Source organism: Diadema antillarum, unplaced genomic scaffold (assembly GCF_040938485.1).
Source record: "Diadema antillarum isolate AM-2024a unplaced genomic scaffold, OU_Dant_1.0 scf00000066, whole genome shotgun sequence".
Classification (NCBI taxonomy): domain Eukaryota; kingdom Metazoa; phylum Echinodermata; class Echinoidea; order Diadematoida; family Diadematidae; genus Diadema; species Diadema antillarum.
Genome location: NW_027270955.1, coordinates 1658922 through 1681687, shown reverse-complemented (window position 1 = coordinate 1681687; position 22766 = coordinate 1658922). Strand labels below are relative to the sequence as shown.

Below are 22766 nucleotides of genomic sequence, written 5' to 3'. Positions count from 1 at the left end.
ACTGCATGAGATGTTTCAAATAAATCACGGCTGACCACAGACTGCGAGCAGCTCCACAATCTGTGATGAAGCAATCAAAATTAGAGAATAAGACGTCGATCGAAAGAACAGTAAAAGTTGATCCACTCCACTCACCGTGCACCGTTCTCGGCAAGATAACATCCACGTCAACAAAAAATCTCGCTTTTCTGCTAAAATCTGGGTTTCACTGGCTGACCTGGCCCAGCTGGCATCACGCAGCCAGCGCAGACATTAGTTCCCCCGACGTTGCCAGCCCCTGAACCGCTCCGCCAGAGGTTACGGAGAGTTCTCCGAGAGTATTCACTACGGTCCTGCACTGATTTTAGCCGATGGATTCGCTGGTCGCAAAGCATGTGATAGAGTAGTGCTCGGTGTAATGAATGCCTTATCAAGATAGGTAAAATATAATGCCATAGATTGTCCGTCAAAACTCCTCTTGTCATAGATGTTCACTGCTCGCAGACGCGAAGACTAGATAACCATGGAGAAAAGTGGTCAATATTCCGCCAGCGTTCTGTCATATATGTAGCCTTTTGTCAAGGCCCTCTCGCTGTATGGTGAGAGAGCCCAGCTGAGTGGGGTTGCGCGAGGGCCTTTTGAGATCTGCTTCGCATCCTTTTGTTAGCCCTTTGAATTACCGAGTTTTGCTCCCCGATTTCGGAGCGGATGCACGCCGCAGACCACACAGAACTCTATACACACAGAGTGTGTAGAGTTCTGTGGCAGACCTCTGCGGGTGGTCAGTGATGCATGCGAACAGACATGACAACACGTCCAAGACTGAGGATTCGGGGAGCGCGCCATTCCATTGGTTGACCGGAACCCGATAAAATGAGTATTCAGAAGGGTTCACGTGTCATGAATAATAATGTGTGAAGCAGATCTCAAAAGGCCCTCGCGCTGGCGCGCTCGGCTGGGCTCGCTTCGCTCGCCCATTACAGCGAGAGGGCCTTGACAAAAGGCTATCATATATGTCGATCCCTTTTTACGGTCATCCCACGCGGTTTCCCCGAGGAGTGATTACGGAGCTCGGAGAGACGGGTCATGTAAATCTAGGGCGTGCATCCCATGCGCTGACGGCCGCACCAGAGACCGGAAAAGGTGTGTACACTCTGGGACGTGATATGTCAGATTCTTCTTCTCCTTTGACGGTATGAATCGAGATATCATCTTTTCCTCCCGGCTGTGATATGCATTATTCTTGGCCACCGATACAAGATGTATCAAAACAGAATATGAATATCATTTCTATTTTAAGTAAAATTGCTTGGACAGTTATGATGATGTGCGTGTGTGTTTTCGCGACTAATATCGCTATTTCAGTTCCATATTTTCTTCTTCGTCTTCGTCTTCTTCTTCTTCTTCTTCTTCTTCTTCTTCTTCTTCTTCGTCTTCGTCTTCTTTGTACCGTACGTCCAATTGCAGTGACAATTATATCAGTCGGAGTCACGTGATATTACGCTTTTGATTATCTATCAACATGATTTTTAGAGTGTGGCGTGCAATTGAATTCCAAGTAGGAGAACGTCGCTTGATTGTTTCTTGGGCAAGCAATAACGGTGAAAGAAAAACAAAAACACAAACATAACTATCCCCTTCCTGTTAGCTCAGTTCACTAATATTTAATTTTTGATGATGACAGAGATATTTCCAATACCAAGCTTTTGTTTTTGTTTTCGTTTCGTTTATTTCATTTTCAGCAAAGAGTGACAATGTGCAAGCATATAACGAGAAATGTACAATAATATGAAAATAAAAGTACGTATTCTCAATACGTCGATTTATATAAACACCATGAATTAAGGAAGGAATAAATAAGTTATTTACTGCGTACCGTTGAAAATGGAGGGGGGGGGAGCTAAAAAGCAGAGCTCGTAATGTGATTTCCCCTCAAAACCAGTATAAAGTACGAAAATGTAACTATAATGTATGGGTAGACAGAAGTACTAATGAAGAGTTTTATCGCAAAACGAGCTAACTCCGTTCTTGTTAAGTTGAGGTATTTGTGATTAAAGCTGCTACAAAAAAAAAAGCAAAGAAAATGATAAGAAAATACAGGATATCTTTAACCATAACTTGTAGAATATTCCTTGTTATGTCACAAGTGAGGTTTGACTGGAAAGGTTTAGTTTTGCTCTATATCTGATGATGGACTTATGACTTATGTACTTTGAAATGTTTAAAAATGGCGCTTAGCTCATTTTGCAATAAAACTCTCACAAATATGAAGGGAGTTAAACAGATCGAACACTAACAACAGAACTAAGACCTTACCAAGCCCTTCACAAGGTCGCCTTCTCGCAGCAAAGAATTGGGCTGGGAAGGAATCGTGAGTTGACTTCGAAACAGAGGAGTATAATAATGAGGGAGAAAGGTTTGCGGTGACACCATGTGTATGTATAGTCCTTAACCGCATCGTTGCTTGGCAGAAGAAGAGCATAGAAAGAGGAGAATTGAAGAGGGAAGCGACATATGGGGGTTGTAAGGACGGCAAAAAGTGAAGAATGGGGGACAGTAATGGGCTGGAAGTTGAAGTTGCACTATAGTGGAGACGGTAGAGAAGGGAACAGAGAGAGTGGTAAGGAAGAATAGAGTGAGAATCAAGTAAGATGTTCGGACATCTTTACGAGGAGAAAGATGAAATGGAAGGGAAGAGGAAGAGGGAGAAGTTGAAGGTTGGAAAATCATGGAGATGAGAGAGAGAAGTGAAGAGTCATGAAACTAAACAGAAGAATGAAGTCGGCGCCAATGAAGATTATGAAATGCGGAATCAATGGAGAAAGGATGAATAATCCCGTGGAGGAAAGGTAAGTCGACGAGAGATGAGACTATGTTGAGAGAAGGAAGGGAGAGAGAGAGAGAGAGAGAGTATAATACTGTTCTTCAAGCTTCCCTTTTCTCTTATTAGGGATCTAGGTATAAGAGGGGAAAACCCCTTCCACTTCCCCGGAGGTACTATCTATATCTTCTGGATAACAACTGATATTACTTGAGTCTACTCGGTCTTATTTGACTTTTGTAACATGGAACATGGCCAAACGTAAACCCACTGTGAAGTGGATCCGATAAATGTAGAATGTGATAAGAAAGATCAATCAAACTTGCGATGTGCTACAATAAGGACAATCTCTTCAGTTTTAAAATACCGCCCTCTCAAGACGATCTGCTGTTATTTCTACTCCATCCCAGCTTAAACCAACAAAAACGATCATTAAAGTCTGTACTTATATGCATCTAATGCACATGCATCTAATGTGACTCCTGGCGAAGTGTGGGCAATTCATATGAAAGCCTTCGACTTTCGAGGAAACTCCCACATCCATGCAACAGAGACAATAGAGACTATAATAGCGAACAGACATAAAAAAAGACAAACAGACAAACAGACAGAAAAAAACGCACTCATAGATATATATCATAAATACACACGTACAGTGATGAATTGTCCTGCCACGTATACATCGGCTTTTATTCTTAATGAATAAATCACGTCTTATTATAAACAAATCCCATAGGTGCAACATTTGAAGAGTTTGTTCGCAAAAACCGATAAGTCAATTTTTGATGATTTACGGTCTATGTCATAAAGTACAAAATAATACCTTTTATACCTATATTGGTTACTACATATAAAGGTACATGTTTGAAGTTATGGTCAAAAGAAGCAAAAATTTTCTTATCATTCTCTTTAGCTTTCTTGACTTTTAATCGCAAATATCTCCATTTGGCAAATATGGACTTATCGGTTTTTGCGAACAAACTCTTCATTTGTTATTTGTATCTTCTTTTAACACGAACGCAAACACCCACCTTCTATAGTAAATGAATGAATGCATGAATAGATTAGCAAATAATATGTATATAGACACAAATACACCCGTACAATACATTTAAATGTATACATAATATATTACAAAGGCCTACTGTCATCGCGTAATAAAAAAGAGATAAAAGATCCAACTTTCCGTCCTGCGCACAGGTGGACTTGTGTTTTTTGACGCACATGTAAAAGATATAAAGCGACTGAGCACAGTGCATCAAAAATTCGTGAGGTAATTTGTCTGAGCAAGTGGGGGCAAACATATCTCCATCACTCAGCACTGGCTTCCCCCCATGCCATGGTAACCGGGCAGCGAATGAAAATGTGTCATCCCCTTTGTCAATTTCTACATGCCGAGGTGGCCGGATATGAACTACTCGTACTAAATGTTATCAAAGGATGAATACGAATATCCGTCTGCATTAATCAGTAGAGTTTGCATTTTGATTTTTTCCCCGTTCTTTTTAATCATTTTTTTTTAATTCTATAAAGGAACTAAGAAAACAACGCAAAGAACTAAAAAGAGATGTCATCATCTCGAATTTGCTCGTCTTCTTCTTCCATATAATTGTATATTTAGGGTATCCTTCGGGGTCTGAAGATTAATCACACAGCAGTGGTGCGCGCATATCGATCAAAGTGTGAGCACAGATGGGCTCTAGGTGCACATATTTACAGTGAGGTGCAGTTAAAAATTCATTGTAGGAATAATTGCTACAGTTTGACTTCCCGTAATGCCTTTTGGAAGGCATCAAGTGATGGGAAGTCAGCTGGATCTTCCTTGAGTGCATTCAATTCCATGCTCGTGCGTATGGGAAGAAGGAGAAAGCCATCGAAAGATTTTAAATATACCAACTACAGTGTATATCAATTTTACTTACATTTACTTCAAGAACCAGACTCGACAAAATGACAGCGAATGTTGTTGTTGTTGGTTTTTTTTTTTTTTTCGTTTATCATGTCGCCTGGAAACATATCGAAAACTCATGTACACTCACTAGCTGCGACGCTTGCTTTATTTAGTGTCCAATATTTCACGCTCATAAACTCGTTTTTTTCGTGGAGTCTGCAGGGTCATTACGGAGGCCTTCTACTAGTCAAATGCAATATCAAATTTTGGATATGGCAGTATTCTTGAGTACTTGGTACGTGTCGGTAACTGCTGCTATCATGGACTTGCGCATCTTCGCTTCCATACAATAATAGGCTACACGTCAATATTTTCAATGACACAATTTGGAAGAGGACTCTTACTTGAAGTGTAGTTTTTATCGAACATAACGTCGAAGAGAAGCAACACAATCACGTAATATTTAAGCAGATGACTGGATTGAAATCAACGTTCTTCCTTCATCAAAAAAAAAAGAAAGAAAAAAAAAGAATAATATTATATGGCGAAGGTCGGAATTATGTGAATCAAACAGCACAAGCGTAATACCGGTTTCTCATTTCACATGTAGTGCGTTCCTAAAGGAGATTTCTTCTTTAATGAGATCAGAGCTTCAATACAGGCCCCGGGCGATTGAGACGTTTTATAAGAAGAACACCCACCGAGTCTGAAGGCAAAGTATCAATAGTAATCCAGGATTTTAGAAGTTTTTTGACTCTTGCACACTGACAAATAGGCTCAGCAATTCTATTTTCACAATAGGTGCGTTTCAGTAATGGCAGTTTAATGACGGAGGTCAAAAAGATTAACAAACTAGCTATATAGCAAACAGAAAAACACGGTGATTTCTTCGCTTCTAAAATACTTTATTTGATGATGGTAACGCCGGCATACACGCAGAAGAAGGGGAAAAAAGAAAGAGAAAAACATCGCGATTTCAAAGACTTCATTGTTGGAGAAGAAATGAAAAAAAAAATTACAGACTTTCTCCCTTCACTGGAGATTTTCCCCTAAAACTTCGAAAAGAATAATGTACCCCTGCACCTTTGTGGAGAACTGATTAGGGATCTTACCCCATGGTCATCTGAATACCAGTCTAGAACCATAGAGCGAACTGTGTTGAACACTTTTGTGTGTGCAGGGGCGGATCCAGAAATTCCGTAAAGGGAAGGCGCCTTCACAAAATTAAAGGGGGGCACACGCGCCCCTCCCCATTTTTTTTTATTTCTTTTGTTTTAACAAAAAAAATAATAATAAAGAGGGGCGCGCACGCCCGATGCGCCCCTCTCTGGATCCGCCACTGGTGTGTGTGTGTGAAAAGAAATTTAGAGATGTGGGGTCCGTTTTATGAAGTTATCACATTAAAGTCTTTACATAAATCTTAGAATGGCAAAAATCGCCCATTTGCAGCTATGTGTAGATGTAAAATCCATTTCATGAAGTCTCTCATAAGTGTGTCTAATGAGCAAAAAGCCTCTCATCGGACTTTCATGAAGCTGACCCCCTACAGCAGTGGGAAGGCCGGCCTGACTCAGATAAACCCTAGTCTAGAATCCCTGTAACGAATGGTGTATCGTTTTATCACTGATCTCTATGGAAAGTAAGCACAGTCGAAGAATCTCGACTGATATCAAACATTACCAACGGGAGTACACTTCGATGCACATACAGTGCACTCCCGTTATAACGAACACGGTTATAACGAAATTCCAGTTATAACGAAGTAGTGATTCGGACGGCAGCATTTTCTGTTCTATGTGTTTTATTGGTTAACATTCGGTTATAACGAAATTTCGATATAACGAAAGAAAATTACCAGTCCCGAGGACTTCGTTATAACGGGAGTCCACTGTATTCGCTGATGCAATATGGGCAATTCTATTCTAGCATGCTTGCGCCAGTCGTGGTTTTCGAATGTACCCCGTTGGGCAGTGAATGGTGAAGAGCCGTTCAATCTGGCCAACCATTTCTTCTCACGCTAGCAACGGGTCTTGAAATTTCAGGACATATCCTGTACAGTTCTAGGACAATTACCTCCTGGGCAATTGCCCCAGACCCTTCCCCTGACGCTTACCATAATCCTGATCCTAACCCCAACCCAAACTCTAACCGTAAACCTAACCCTAACTCTAATCTTTACTCTAACCCTATCACTAATCGGCATTTGGCCAGGGGTGGCTGTCCTCGGAGAGTAATTGTTCTGATACGTCCTGCAGAATTAGTGTGGTACAACAGTTCTGTTATACACAAGATGAACACGACACACACACACACACACACACACACAAACAAACATATTTTGTACACACACAGAGATCAAGTATACACTAATCCTCTGAATCTTCTCTAGGTTTCATTACTATATATCCACAATATGTGGACAATATTTTTATTGAATGAGCTTCAGTCCCATGCACAACTACCATAGCTTGATTGCTGTCGCATGTACATGTATGTGTTGGTACTGGATGAAGGGAAAAAAAAAAAGAAAGGCAACAATGAAAACATACACAAAAATTGGTCTACCATTATTTGCAATCTGACTGGCCAATTTCCACATAGAAATGTATGCTGTTGATTACCTGTTCAAATAATTTGCAAGCAAAATTATATCATATAATTTTTGAATGGGAAGCATAAATTCCTGGGGAAAATAGATCTAGTTCTGACATTCCACTATGTTCACATGTCAATTTCATAAAACACATAATGAACACTTTGTTTGGAATTCTACAGCATACGTATATTCCTGAATAAACAGGTTATTCTCCTTTGTTCTGAAACTCAAATAAAAAAACAAAACAAAAACGAGAAGATCATGACAATAATGTATACAGTCTACTCCCGTTATAATGAAGTCTTTGGGACGGGCAGTTTTCTTTTGTTATATCGAAATTTCATTATCACTGAATGAATAAACAATAAAACATTAGATAATCTTAATTTGAATTTTAATCTGAATTTTTACTCCGTTGTAACCTTGTAAACCAGAATTTCGTTATAACAGTGTTCATTATAACGGGAGTGCACTGTATGATCAATTTTGACAAGAAATCTCACCACTGAGAAATACTGGTATGCGTTAGGTACTATCCAAAATGCAGTACGTATTGTATACACCCAATACCTGCCCTGTAATTCTACAACACAATTTGTGAATTTAAGTATTGCCACTAATATCTAAAACTTGGATTAAAAAAGGATGCGCTCAGTTTACTTATTCCTAAATTATTAGAATCATAATGTGACAATCAAGTAGGCATGCTCTCAACTTGTACATATACATACATTATATTTTTCGCGTACATACATTTTTGCGAATTGCCGCTGTCACACATTTTCGCGAGTGGTTAAATTTGCGATTGGGGGACCGGAAAAAATACAAAGTGGCAAAGAAAGTGTGAATTTCAACTTACTAGCAAATAAGAATGATACTAGTTATACACTGCATGAAAAAAAAAAACTTACCAAACTCTGCGAACTAGTAAGTTAGAATTCAACATTTTTGAAGTGGTTAAGTCCATCGCGCTAGATTTCTGATGAGTGGTCCCCTTGCGATAATGGATTGGCTCTCTACAGTATTCGTAAGTAAACGTGGACGTGCTATATGTACATGTACGTAAACAAGCTTAGCCAGCATGGTCTGTTCGGTAAGCCGTGACATGGCATACTAGTACTGAAATGTTCGTATCATCAAGGCAAGGGATTCATTTTGGAAGGTGATATTTTCGCGTGTTGTTAATTTCGCGAATAGCTCCCGACTCGCGAAATTCGCGAAAATAGAACCCCCACGAAATATATAGCGTATACACTATGTCTGGTCCTACTGTCTTGTGAGTACATAACAAGATAAAATCATTTAATGTTAATGACTAAGGCTTTACATTCTCCTTCACAATTTAATTTGCAACAAGGACCTTTAGTGCAGAGATGTGGGTAAGCCAAGAAAAAAAAAACAACTAACAAAAATTGGTACTGTAAAACGAGGAATTTTCGCGTGCATTTTAATTTTGCGAATTTCGCGAGCGCCAAAATTCGCGAAATTAAAATGCACGCGAAAGCTTTTGTCTACACTACATGCACTGAATGCCAGTAGCAATTCGCGAAAATTTCATGCCACGAAAAAGGCTGTCGGCTCCAATTCGCGAAAATTTCATGCTGCGAATATATCATGTTTTACAGTAATCACATCTTAATCTCATCTAACTTACATAATGTGTCATTGGGATAAAAATTACTGTTTTGTGAGAACTTGTCAAGCTATGAAAACTTCTCACGATTTTCTGAGTTCTTTGGTCCAATAAAACCTCTTCCACTCTTATTGGCTTGATTTCACTCTCCTCATTTAACAAGTGAAGTCTTTGTTTTTCTTTTTTAATAGCCTTAACAAGTATGACAAAAGAAAAGCACTCTGATGAACACCATCTTCAGTGCCTGGGCAATATTCCTTACCTGACAGGGTACAGTTACAATACTTCACACAACATCACATTCCTATTATACACCTGAGTTCAAAGAATTACTGTGGATGAGTGTTTATCTTAATTAAGGTAAAACGTGATTCTCAAAATGGCTAGAAAAGCATCTCGCATCGTTTGGAATTAACATGGAAAGGGTCTACTAAGAAACACACACATGAATCACTGACATACTGTATGTTGCCTGGAAAATTACTGTAAGACCAGAAATGTTTGCGAGTATTTTAATTTCGTGTGAGCCAAGATTCCTGAAATATTTTACCTATATTATAATGCACTAGATGCCAATGGCAATTTGTGAAAATTTCATGCTGCGAAAAGGATCATCAGCTTCAATTCGCTACTATTTCATGCTGCGAATATTTCTTGCTTTACACTAGTTGTTTGGGAATACTGATCCTGTCAGTAAACCTTTTTGGCTAAAATCTCACATTTTGGTTACCAACAGAAATTGTATTATCACAGTGTTATCTCATCCATTTCTTATGCATACGTGTCCCTTTTAAAGCAAAAACTGAGTTTCTGCAGGTGTATGAGAATCATGTTTTTACCTTGAAGTTCCTACATTGAAATCTAAATGTCACATAGAATTCATTGAACATAACATAACATAACATAACATAACATAGAATGTTATTCATTTTTTATTTGGTTTGATTTGAGAAGCAAAATAAACATGAACGAACGAATTAATATGTGACATACTGCTGCGAAAGCCAAGTTTTGAACCTTGTAGGGCCTGCCTAAAAAGGTCATGAGATTCCAACATACATATCGACAAAGACATCTTGCTGTTGTCCTATCAAGATGGATGTTCAATATCCCTGGGCATACCAACGACAGCGGAAACTAAATATAGCGAGATTTGATATAACAAAATACCTGATGTATAACAAACTAATTTCTCTGGTCCCAATGAATCTATTTCCTTTGTTTTGTATTGTTTATTGACAACTGATATTATACAAATGATGCACAGGATAGAGTGCATTAGTGTAGGCGTATAGTGCACTCGAGGGTATTTACAATTGTGAAACATGCATGAGGCGAAGCCGAGTGCATGTTGCACTACATTGTAAATACCCGAGAGTGAGCTACGCCTCCACTAACGCCACGAAATAATCCTGTGCATCATTTGTCTTATAAAATGGGTCGAAAATTCGAAAACTAACAGCATTTTTCAGCGTTTTTCACGTACCTTTGTGGGTCAAGACGTCCGAAGATGTTCGTCCCAAACATTTACGCACGTCGCACTCGGAAATCCCGCACATACAGTACTATAATGGGGGGTTGGGTTTCCGGACACTTAAGTTCCCGCATGAAAACTTACTTATTTTACATAGAATATGCACCCTTTACCTTAAAGACTTGATATAGACTCCTCATATAGGCCTACTAGACAACATACTCTGAAAACGGCGTGAGAATTAACCTGCTAAATCGTTGGATTTGCCCTTCAAAGTGACTCCATGTACGCATCCGGTCCCACAACGCTTGGTCTACTGTACTGTACAAAGTGTATGTATAGTAGAGTATACGTATGCCACATTGTGCACAACCAAGGGAAGAAAGGCCGGCCGGCCGGCAGCCCGAACTAGAAGTTGTTTACAGGATTGACAGCGCATATGCATGCAATTCAAAGGAGCCGCCGCGCGCACAGACGATTGGCAATAGGATTTAACACGCAGTACTAGTGCAATGGGACTAGAATAAAGGAAGCACACGTGACTGATTTCAGCGCTTCCTATTGGCTACATTCTTGAACCCATTTTATAAAACAAAATATCCGATTATCTGAAATGAAGAACAAATTGTCGTGCTCCCAGGGATCTTGTCATACTGAGTTTGCACTGTATCCATACATATTATACAAAATCTATCTAAAGTTTCTATTTGGTAGAAGCAGGATGAATGATATTCTGCGGTGCTCACAGTATCTAATTCTTCTCATTTTCTCCTCTCGGCGATTTCGTCTTTGGCAGCCTGGAGTATCGGTCCTGCACCCTTGTCGAAGAGTGCCTTGGCCAGTCGTATCCCTAGAGCCTCCGCCTCCTGCATTGCATGCTGGGATATCCGAGGTGCCACAACCGAGGAGTAGAGTTGAGATTCGGCGTTGGATTCTGAGTCAAAGGAGTGCTGATGTGGAAACAGACACAAACAAAATTTGCGAATAACGTGCGCAAGTAAAAGAAACAAAACAGAAACAAAACAAAGATCAAATGGGCCCAAGGCCAGCTCATTGGCATTACATAAATACAAGTACGTGTGTTAATAGTTCTTCCTCCATCTGTGTTATTGCGTGACTAGAAAGTCTTTTTGTTTTGCCTTCTCGTGTGTCAGTTTGTTCTCACAATGTCAGAATCAGAGTCATTTTTAAGATGTCTGTGTAAGGTGTGATGGTCAATGCAATTACTAATGATCCATTCTCATAATTAAACTCAATGGCCCAAATTCAAGAAGGTGGTACAAATGAAACCATGGTTTAAACCATGGACAAAAACCATGGAGCGCCAAGTGTCGCACGGAATATTTCGTTACGAAATCAGTCACTTCGTAGACGAAATGATTATTTTGTAACGAAATGAACATTTCGTCAATGAAATCTAACAAAATGGCCATTTCGTCAACGAAATGACTGATTTCGTAACGAAATATTCTGTGCAACACTTGGCGCTCCGTGGTTTTTGTCCATGGTTTAAACCATGGTTTCATTTGTACCACCTTCGTGAATTCGGGCCAATGTGTCCAGACAGCCACAAAAGGTTTCAAAAGCTAACATCAAACTTGACTGAGTCAGCCTCTGGTAAGTTGAACATCTATCTAAGGTAGCACTTCACACAAAGCATTCACGATTCCTACAATAAACGTATGTGAAAGCAAGCATCTTGATTCACTTTGTGCAAAGGACAGCTGTAGCAAACATTAATATATCGTTCTTTATTTCAATCGAGTCAATTTTGAGGAAGCTAATCCCGCTGAGGATGGGCTGATTTTGCTACAACACGCATTTCCAATGGACACCAGCCTGGGTATACTCGGGATTCATTTTCGATGGGTTAATAGTGTGTAGATCTACGAGTCTTGGTTTATGCACAATAAAAAGCAACAGTGAACTCTCCATCCATTCATTCCTGTTGTTTTGGTTTCCAGTTCATCATCTTGTTTTTAGCCTATTTTTTTCCACAAGTGGATCAATTTACAAATGTAAGGGTGCATTTGAGCGCTCTAATGCAAACCAAAGCGAACTGAATTAAAGCGTACCGTACTGAACTGTGCCAGATTTGGAGCGTTTGAGCATTGTGCTGGGAAAGTGTACCTCGTGAGTGATTTTTAGAGGGGGTCACGTATTTTGTAGCAAAAGGGTCATTCATCTGGTGTGCTTGAACTACTTATAGATGTCCCGAACAAAGAGAATGAACTCTTTGCTTTATGGAGTATGTGCATTTTACGCACATTCTCACATGCAAACTTTAGGTACACTTTTTGTACCCTTTTGGAGCACATCGGGAAGTGGTCCACTTTTGGCTTGGTACAGTATGGTAAGGTACACTTTAAGAGCATTCAAGCGCTCCTCTGGCGCGGGTATGATATGGTACAGTTCACTTTAGTAGAGTGCTCGAACACACCCTTAAAGGGATGGTATAGTATTGGTGGAGATGAGGGTTGGGCTTTTCATTTTTTTTTGGAGATACCAAGAAACCACTTACATTATGTATGAAGTGACACAGAGCATATCAATCTAAGAGGAATTCAAGTTTATTATATGAAAATCGATTTTGGAATGGCTGAGACATCCAAAAACAAAGGAAAACAAAGCGATTGAAATGACTCTTACTTCTTGCGTGAGGTCTTGTGGCAACTTCACGGTCATCTTCTCTTCTCGTAATTCGGATCCATCTAAACTGAGCACGGCGGCCGTGAGCATGAGCTTATCGAAGACAAGGGCAAAAAAAGAACAAACAAAAGCATCACCATGTAACTCCTTTGTTTGGACTAAGAGCCTGTGGCTATATCCAGTGAGACACAATGACTTCCTTTGAAGGCAATGGATTGTCATGCACATACATGATCATTATCTGGGCTCTTGTCAATCACTGCACTCTTTGATGTTTAAAGGCACTATTTACCATTTGCTGATGAAACAAAAACCCAGCTTTAGCACTTCAAAATAGTTCTAAAATGTGAGTTAGGGATAGAAACAACCAAATGTAAAAATGTTAATCAGTATAATCAATGGTGAGTATTGTTAAATATACAAAATGTGAATAATAGTTATGATAAAATTGTTTCTAGAATAAACCATCTACAGCTCATGTTTGTTGAGATAAATAGTGATATCTCTAAAGATTAAAAATTATTTAATTTGTTGTTTTGGGGACACAGACGATTTCAACACTCAACAGTCTACCACAAATGCAATTTCGAATCTGCTCTCACCTCCCCGTCGTTGACATCTGTGTGGACGGCGACGGGGGCGCTGCACCCTCCCTCCAGCGTCTTCAACAGCGCCCTCTCTGCAACGCACCGCAGGAGAGTCTGCGGGTGGTTGAGGCTGCTCAGTACTTGCTGCATGTGGCGGTTACTGGTCTTGATTTCAACGCCGAGTGCTCCTTGACTCACGGAATACTTGCAGATCTCTGGTGAAAGAATCTGTTTGATGACGTTGCATCATCAGCCAATAGGCAGGAGACAAATAGAAAGAAAGAAAATTCATGTTAACCCTATTCTAACTGGCCCCCCGAAGATCTCGGCCGCCGATCAAGCGATCGCCGCAAAATTTTGCCTGAACATAGAGCTGGATGTCAATTACAAGATTACATGGTCATACAAAAGAAAAATTTTGATTTTCTATTTTAAGTAAATTAAATATGCAAATTTACGCATGAAATCATATTTTCACCTATAACTCCATTAAAAGACTGAATGATTGCTACATTTTTGTGTAAGAGTTCCTCAAGACACATTGAACAATTTTCTTGTAAAAAATAGCACAATCCAAATCAGTTTCTTTTGTTTTTTATTGTTTTAATTTCTTATGTATTTCATTGTTTTTTGACCTTTTGTTTCTATTGTTTTTTGCCAAAATTTGTTGCAGGCACTTTTTCAAGCTTATCTACATTAAAATTGATTAATTTCAATGGTTATCAATTTAACCAAAAAACACAATTTGCATTGGATTTGCACACGATATCATGAATTTGAGCCGTTTTCGGGTTGACATGCATACGCAAAACATTATGTAACTTCAGAACGGTGTACCCAGACAATGCAAATTTGGTCTCAAAGTATGTGGGAGACTTCAAAGAAAACAGTCATGAAACGACGCGGCAAAATCTTTGTGCGATGCGGAATCGCTCCGCGCAATGTCGAGGGGGGGGGGGGGGGGGGTCAAATTGACCCCCCCCCCCCCCCCCCCCCCCCCCCCCCCCCCCCCCAGCTAGAATAGGCTTAATCCGTTGAAGACTAGTCCCAAGTATACTCCGGCAGGGGTAAATGGGAAATGTGTGTGACAGGAAAATCAGTCCCTCTTCAATGGGTTAGCCATCTATGGACCACCATTGTAACATTGTACTAAATATGTTAATTTGAAGACGGAAATATAATTCCTTACATTTCACTTTCTTGTGGAAATGCGATAGCAAGTATCACAGGGGGACAAATTTACAAAAGAAAGAAAGAGAAATCAATGGAAAAAGGCACTAAGACCCTCACAGGAGAAAACACAACCAAAATTTAAGATTAAGCGTATGTCACCAGTTGTAAATGTGGGGATATGACACAGAAAAAGAAAGAAAGAATTGGCTTCAATTTCATCAATTTTTTGTTAGGCATATCACAGGGAATATAGTCTATCCTATGTGCAAAGTTCTTACGACTGACTACAATTCAGGCAAATAATATCAGACAGAAGACATAGAAACAGTAGGAAATATTTGAATACAAATCAAAGTACAGTACAGTTCACATAACAAACATGACATGACAGACTTGCTTACACCATAGTTGTTATAAGTTCAGGCAATAATTGCTGAATGCAATTTAGAATAAATATTTCAAAACTTCTAATGATGTACAGTGCAGTATTTACCTGACATCTCTGCCTTTTCTGAATGTTCAGGGAAGTCGGGTGGCATTTCCCTTTAATTAGACTGTGACCCTATCTCTGGTCTTCTTCATGACACAAACACAAAGTCGGAAGGAAATTGAGGTTTTACCTGACTGATCCTGTGTTCCCATCCCATGCGCAAAAGGCCTGCTACAGCCAGGATCAACCCGTCATACACCTTGTCCTCGTCCAACTTCCTCAGCCTGGTGTTGAGGTTGCCTCTCTACACACAGAAAGTCAGCACAGTCAAGGAAAATGCTGCTAGGTGTGAGGTTGGATTTAAAGGTACCAATAGGCATTTAGTTTTCTTTTTAAAGAAGAAAATTACTTGATTCTTTTTTCAAGAACACTTCTGGTTGATGGAAATTGCATGATTATTGTGCCCTTTTGAGAGTAAACTTATACTACAAACACCAAAGAATTGGATCAAAAGCGTAATAGAGGTAGCATACAGTGACAAGTAAAGCAGGCAATATCAATGAAATCTAAGATAAGTAATAGAAATGATTCATACACTCGAACATATGTAATTCATATCTTTATGTTATGTACATGAATATCAAGAAAGTGATTCCTCAGCAAACCACAGCCATGTAGATAGGTGTTTGTGCTTTCCAACTTGGCACAAGATCTGACTGTCCTTGGCATACTGTATCTTGATCGCCTCTACCGCCCTCAACAGTCGATGGAGAGAAAGGATACAACATCTTTGAAGACCAGGTGGGGAAACTTCCTTTTCAGCTGGGCCACTCTCCGCACCGAACTCGTCCCGATGACACTGCAGACAAAACAAATTAAAAGAGGTATCTACAGAGGTGTACATGATTGGGTGGGGGGGGGGGGGGAGGAGTTGGGGGGTAAAAGTTGGTGGTGAGCACAAGGTAGGAGGGACATAGAAAAATGACCTTTTTTGGTCCAAGATCAAAATGTAGTGGAGAAAGATGTCTGCTTCTTGTAACTGCATAGTAGCTGTAATGCTGATGCAACATAAGTGCCAGGCAAGAATGTCAGATTAGGTAATGCCCCACATAAAAATGCCGGATATACAAGTATTAACATAAAATATTAACAAACATAAAGACAAAAAACAAACCCTGCAAAAAACTTGAATCCTGAGAAACTGGGGCAGATGGACAGATGGAGGGCCGCATACATGTAAATTCAGGGGTTGCACTTAACTTTTTTTTTAACTAGCCAGGAGGACTACTTAGAATCAATTTTGACACTGAAGCAATATGTTGGCTAGCCAGACGGACTAGTAACTTCTGAATTTTACGATTTTTAGCTAGTCCGATGTGATTTCGGGTGGCCAATGGCCAGCGGACCATCGCCAATTTCGAACCCTGAAAATAACCTAAAAAATAATATCTCCAGAACCATCTATAGATAGATACCATATACATACATAAACACAGAAATAAACAAGGAAAAGTAGAAATTACGCGGTGCGTAACATATGTCCCCGCCGGAAGTAGCATTTTGTAACAAAATGTGCAATATAGGTAAAAAATCAAGGTCAAAGGTCAAAGAAGTCGAAGGTCAAAATTCTGTGTAGAAGTTTTGAAGCCCTCACCTAGTGCCATCACATAAAGCAAATGGAATCGAAATTGGGTTAGAAATGGCGAAGGAGTAGCATTTTGTAGCCAATGTACAATATAGGTCAAAAATCAAGGTCAAAGGTCAAAGAAGACAAAGGTCAAAATTCTGTGTAGAAGTTTTGAAGCCCTCACCTAGTGCTATCACATAAAGCAAACGGAATCGAAATCGGGTTAGAAATGGCAAAGGAGTAGCATTCTGTAGCAAAATGCACAATATAGGTCAAAAATCAAGGTCAAAGGTCAAAGAAGTCAAAGGTCAAAATTCTGTGTAGAAGTTTTGAAGCCCTCAACTAGTGCCATCATATAAAGCAAACGGAATCAAAATCGGGTTAAAAATGGCGAAGGAGTAGCATTTCGTAGCAAAATGTACAATATAGGTCAAAAATCAAGGTCAAAGGTCAAAGAAGTCAAAGGTCAAAATTCTGTGTAGAAGTTTTGAAGCCCTCACCTAGTGCCATCACTTAAAGCAAACGGAATCGAAATCGGGTTAAAAATGGCGAAGGAGTAGCATTTTGTAGCAAAATGTACAATATAGGTCAAAAAATCAAGGTCAAAGGTCAAAGAAGTCAAAGGTCAAAATTCTGTGTAGAAGTTTTGAAGCCCTCACCTAGTGCCATCACATAAAGCAAACGGAATCGAAATCGGGTTAGAAATGGCGAAGGAGTAGCATTTTGTAGCAAAATGTACAATACAGGTCAAAAATCAAGGTCAAAGGTCAAAGAAGTCAAAGGTCAAAATTCTGTGTAGAAGTTTTGAAGCCCTCACCTAGTGCCATCACATAAAGCAAACGGAATCGAAATCGGGTTAGAAATTGCGAAGGAGTAGCATTTTGTAGCAAAATGTACAATATAGGTCAAAGGTCAAGGTCAAAGGTCACGACTGAAATTCTGTGTAGAAGTTTCAAAGCTCCCATGTAGTGCTATCATATAAAGCAAACAGAATCAAAATTGGCTCATAAATGACAGAGAAGTAGCAAATTGAAGATTTTGATCACACACGGACGCACACACGGACACACGGACGGACGGACACACGGACGGACGGACGGACGGACGGACACACGGACACACACACGTACGGAGCCCGTTTCATAGTCCCCTGCTCGAACTCGTTCGGCGGGGACAAAAATATTGAGTCTACATACATACATAAACACATAAACACAAAGATACAAAGATAGATAGATAGATAGATAGATAGATAGATAAGATAGATAGATAGATAGATAGCTGGCTTGATGGATAGATATAGATTCATGAACTGAACTATCATACCAAATTCTGCCCTTTAACCCATTGAGGACAAGTCCCGAGTATACTCGGGCAAGTGTCTAAAATGCATGTTGTAGCAAAATCAGACCGTCCTCAACGGGTTAAGTGGCTTTCTTTCATCAACCCTTACCTTCACCCATAAAACAGAATGCCTTCTTGCATTTGAAGTATTATATCAAGGTAAATTCTGGAGATGATGCCAGGGGCTTTTGTGGAGATCACATCATTGTCTGTCTTCACTCACCTTCCTTCAGGCAGCGTTTCTATGGAAACACCCGTGTGCTTCTTGTGTAGTACCAATGCATCATGGGGATCCTCCCTCCTGGATTCAAGAAGAAGTAACACTGAGTTAATGACAACAGTTTAACCCTCTTAAAACGATCTCATGAAAATGTCACTGACATTGTCTACAAACCATGTGCTAATGGGAGTAAGACAAATTAATAAGACTATGTGAGTGTTTGGGGCCACTGAAGAAGCTATAATTGCTTTATTATTATTGCTTAATTGCATGAGCAATCTACCACAGGACCAGTGGTGTTATATCCTCTTCAAAGGACTACATGTAGATAAAGAGAATAAAATGCCTGGTCTAGGGGCTTTAAAAGCTGCAGCTTACAGTAGACAGGGACCTTGGGATTGAGTATCTGTGGTTTTACCAAAAACTCTTTCCATGGCCAGGAAAATCTTTGCTCTACTTATGATCAGCTTCAGAAAAACACATCCTTGGCTCAAATTTTACTTCCATCATCAAAACAGTTTTACTGCAATTTTTTTTTTTTTTTTGTGAAAACATCCTTTACAGTATGCACAACTTCACAATGACCCCTCTGAGTTAAACTGTACTACAGCTTGAGAATTCAAGTCATTTGGTAACAGAGTATGTGTCCAATATCTGCATCAATAAAGTAAACCTCATGCACAGCTATCACGGAGTGAAAGTGTTTACTTTATAGGATACAATTCTTGTTCTTACTTAGTATGTAGTGTGCACAGAATTCCTTAGTGAGGTCAGGTATTTCAGTGGTCAGCCAATACATCCCAACAAATGTTTGTGGCAACATATGGACATGCAATGATGGTGATTTGGCTCAGTCGCTAGCACGTCTGCCTTCGGATCCAAAGGACCCGGGTTCGATTCCCGAGTCTATCTGAGCAATGTTGTGTGTAATCATACCATCGTCTCTAGTAAGAGGCAAAACATGTGCTCTGTTCCACAGATAGGACATAAAATGGAGGTCCAGTGTGTGAGAGAGTCACAACTCATGCACGTGAAAGATCCTGCTTCATTCACTCATCAAAAAGAAGAGGGCAAATAACCTGGTGAAGTGGTCTCGCCTCACATCAAACTGGACCCCATGGAAGACCAGCTATGCAGTTGGGCCATCCAGCCATCTTCTCAAATAGAAAAATGAAACAAACAAACATGCATCACTATCATTCTAATGGCTACACAGACATACAATGAAGGCCTTGAAATCACGTTTTGCACTCACTCAGAAATGGCACCGATAGCCATGTCTGTGGGTAAGCGGGTAGGCATGTCCTTCAGTGAGTGAACGATCATGTCCACCTCGTTGAGAGCGAGGGCCTTTTCCAGCTCCTTGGTAAAGAGATTGGACTCTCCGATGGAGGACAGCGGCTTGTCCTGAATCCGATCACCAATGGTCTCCATGGTAACTGTTGAGGTGGATTTTATGTATTTGCAAGGCTTAAAGGGATGGTACATTTTTGGTTGAGATGGGGCTTGAGGTTTCCAATGTTTTTCTTTTTTTTATGATTCTTTGAGATGAGAAACCTCTTATCAAATATGAAAAAGCATATAATTCTAAGAGGAATTTGAAGTTTATTTGATGAATATTGGTTCTGCAATGGCCGAGATATCCCAAACAAAGTAATCCCAATGAAAGGTAGAACCCACCTTTTATTAGGATCACTTTGTCTTACTTCACTTTTGGATATCTCAGTCATTTCACAACACATGTTCATCAAATAAATTTTGAATTCCTCTTAGAATTGCATGCTCTTTACTATTTCATAACGTGGTTACTAAGAATCTCGCAAAAAGATAAAAGCTGAATCCTCACCTCAACCAATACTACCGGTATATGCCATCCCTTTACTTCATGAGGACCGACATGAAGAATATTCCTTCTGCAAAATTATAGTTCAGTGGAGGAAGCTTTACTTTTGCTTGTGACAACAAAGTTAACATGAAATTTAGCATAAATGTCCCGTATTTTGCTGTTGATACGTGTAACATGTTAATTTTGTATAATTCTACTTTGGCAAGGTGAGTGTTCACTTTGGTAATGTGCCTGTCAGCACTACTTAGTAGCATTGCTAGCACATCTCAGACTATAATTCACTTGTGCACACCTACAGATAATTCACTTGTGCACGCCTACAGATAAATAGAATCTATTTACACTACTGAATCTTGGCTGAATTTCAGTTTTACATTTAAATGTAAATTAGTTGCTTTCAATTTTGTGTCTTAAAGAGAGTTGTGGAGTAATGACAGCCTTGCAAGCTGTGGGAAGCTCACCAATCTTGAACTCGATGTCTGGATGGATCTTCTGCAAAGACTCCACTACAAGATTGGTCTGGATCATGGCCAGCTATGGCAAGAAGGGGAAAAGAAACAAGCAATTCAATAACCACTGCTGTGAAGACTCTGTACTTTTGTCCTACCTCACAATGCACATTAGTATGTTTGTTTGTTTGTTTTTTAAGTGCTCTTGGTCATTCAGATAGACATCATTTTCAGATTTTTGCAAACTTAAAGAGTACCATACATGTATGTACCCTCAAACAAATCAGACTTACATGTATTCACCATCAATACTAGTTATAGTTTAAAAGAGAGTAACATTCTTTTTTTTTTTTTTTTTTGAATGATGATAGAGTCAAAACTGGGGCCTGAATTCTGTTTGGTTTTTTTTTTTTTATTCTACCTTGAAAGCAAGCTAGATCATTAATCAGAGTGGCAACGACGTGGTAGATTTTTCTTCAATTTGTCTCCTTACGTAGAAATGAAATTTGTAAGATCACAACTTCTAGAAGTCTTTTATCAAAGGAATATTTCTGTCCATTTTATGACCTTTGCGATTTCCCCCCCCCCCCCCGCATATCATTTAAAATTCCGAGTTGACAAAAAAAAAAAATCTCATTTTCCCCCTTTAATTTCAGCTTCCCACTTTGTTGTTTGTTAGGGGACATGAGGAGATAATATTATGAGAACAAAAACTTATTTTTGCTATTTCATTCATGTCTCTCATTGTGTTAAATTGGTCTTTTGCCATCATTGCTACCCTGCAGGATATTTTCAAATGAATGACAAAATGTCAATTCCTGCAATTTTTACTCTTTTGCCTTGGTAGTAATCTACTATTACTAGATCTATGTGGAGAGAGAGAGGAATAAAAAACAAAAACGAATGAATGTGTACAGTCTAGCTAGTCTACTACGTAAAGTTTCCATTTGTATTAAACCTACCACTACAAAATGTAGTTTGGTAGCCAATTAAATAAACTTAAATATTATGGTATGGACCTTATGGTATATGGTACATTGGTTTTTTTTATCTAAATATCATATGACTCATGAGAAATAAGAACTCAAAGGGACTGTACAGTAAAATTAAATTTACTGGTTGACCCTGAGGTGAGGATTCAGCCTTGTGACGTTTGTGAGATATGTAGAAACCACTCTATCCCCGAGTCTATGAGTATGAAATCTGAAAAAGTATAGAACGGTCTACAGCAGTTCAAAGGGGAATCAAAGTTTGTTGAAATTCGGTGTTGAAATGACTGAGATATCTAAATACAAGGTAAAACAAAAAGAGCCTAAATATCTAATAAAAGTCGCGTGGAATGTCAGTGTCAATTTAATTCTTAAGACTTAGGAACGCTTATCAAAAAAAAGCGATCCTAAGTCTAAGAATTAAATTGACAGGCCACGACTTTTATTGGGATCTTTTTGTTTAATTTTCAAGCAGTTTCATCAATCAAAAATAAAATTAAATCAAACATTGATCCTTCTTGAAATTACATGCTCTTTTATATTTCGTGAGAGGTTTCTCATTATCTCACCAAAAAAAAAAAAAAAGTTATAAACCTGAATCTTCACTTCAACCAATACTGTACAGTCCTTTAAAGAGTGTTTACTTTTTTTCTTTTTTGTCGCCGAGCGTCTGATACATGTACGAGCTGCGAGTACAAACTTTAACAACCGCCAGAATAAACGTATGGGACTGATAGTATTGAGAGACTTCCTACTTTTACCTCACTCTTCCTCGATCCAATCCGAACGACTTTCTGGTCTTCTTCCATGATAATATGATGGCAAGTTACTGTAAGAAGGAAAATATGATGTCTACTGCATGATACATCAAATTACAAACAAGCGCGCAGAGGTTTTTGTTTTCTGGCAGCCACCAAAAAAAAGTCGAAGCATAAGTAAAAGGCAAAACACACGTGCAGTGACCTTCAACCCGGAAGTATTTACATAATATAGTTTGTACATCGAAAACATATAGTTCGTGATTTTTTCTACGTAGAAAACCCCGCAACTTGATATAT

The 22766-nt window shown here is 39.3% G+C and overlaps 1 protein-coding gene across 1 annotated transcript; it reads right to left on the bottom strand.

Moving 5' to 3' along the window:
• Nucleotides 1-11132: 11132 nt before the first annotated feature.
• LOC139716546 (porphobilinogen deaminase-like) lies at nucleotides 11133-22673 on the bottom strand. Its single transcript, XM_071628083.1, has 9 exons — nucleotides 22470-22673; nucleotides 20732-20804; nucleotides 19680-19863; nucleotides 18428-18505; nucleotides 16017-16092; nucleotides 15424-15537; nucleotides 13646-13858; nucleotides 13044-13136; nucleotides 11133-11344 (listed from the first exon to the last, which is right to left on the bottom strand). The coding sequence occupies exons 1-9, from the start codon at nucleotides 22515-22517 to the stop codon at nucleotides 11156-11158; spliced, it is 1068 nt and encodes a 355-aa protein (XP_071484184.1). The 5' UTR covers nucleotides 22518-22673; the 3' UTR covers nucleotides 11133-11155.
• Between the last annotated feature and the right edge of the window lie 93 nt (nucleotides 22674-22766).

Bases quoted from the DNA above. Each gene is read 5' to 3' on its own strand.
- LOC139716546 (XM_071628083.1), bottom strand. From the start codon at position 22,517: ATGGAAGAAGACCAGAAAGTCGTTCGGATTGGATCGAGGAAGAGTGAG. The intron at 18,506-19,679 runs GTGAGTGCAAAA...TCTTGAATCCAG, and splicing joins GCTATCGGTGCCATTTCTGA to GAGGGAGGATCCCCATGATG. The intron at 16,093-18,427 runs GTGAGTGAAGAC...TTTTGTCTGCAG, and splicing joins GAAACGCTGCCTGAAGGAAG to TGTCATCGGGACGAGTTCGG.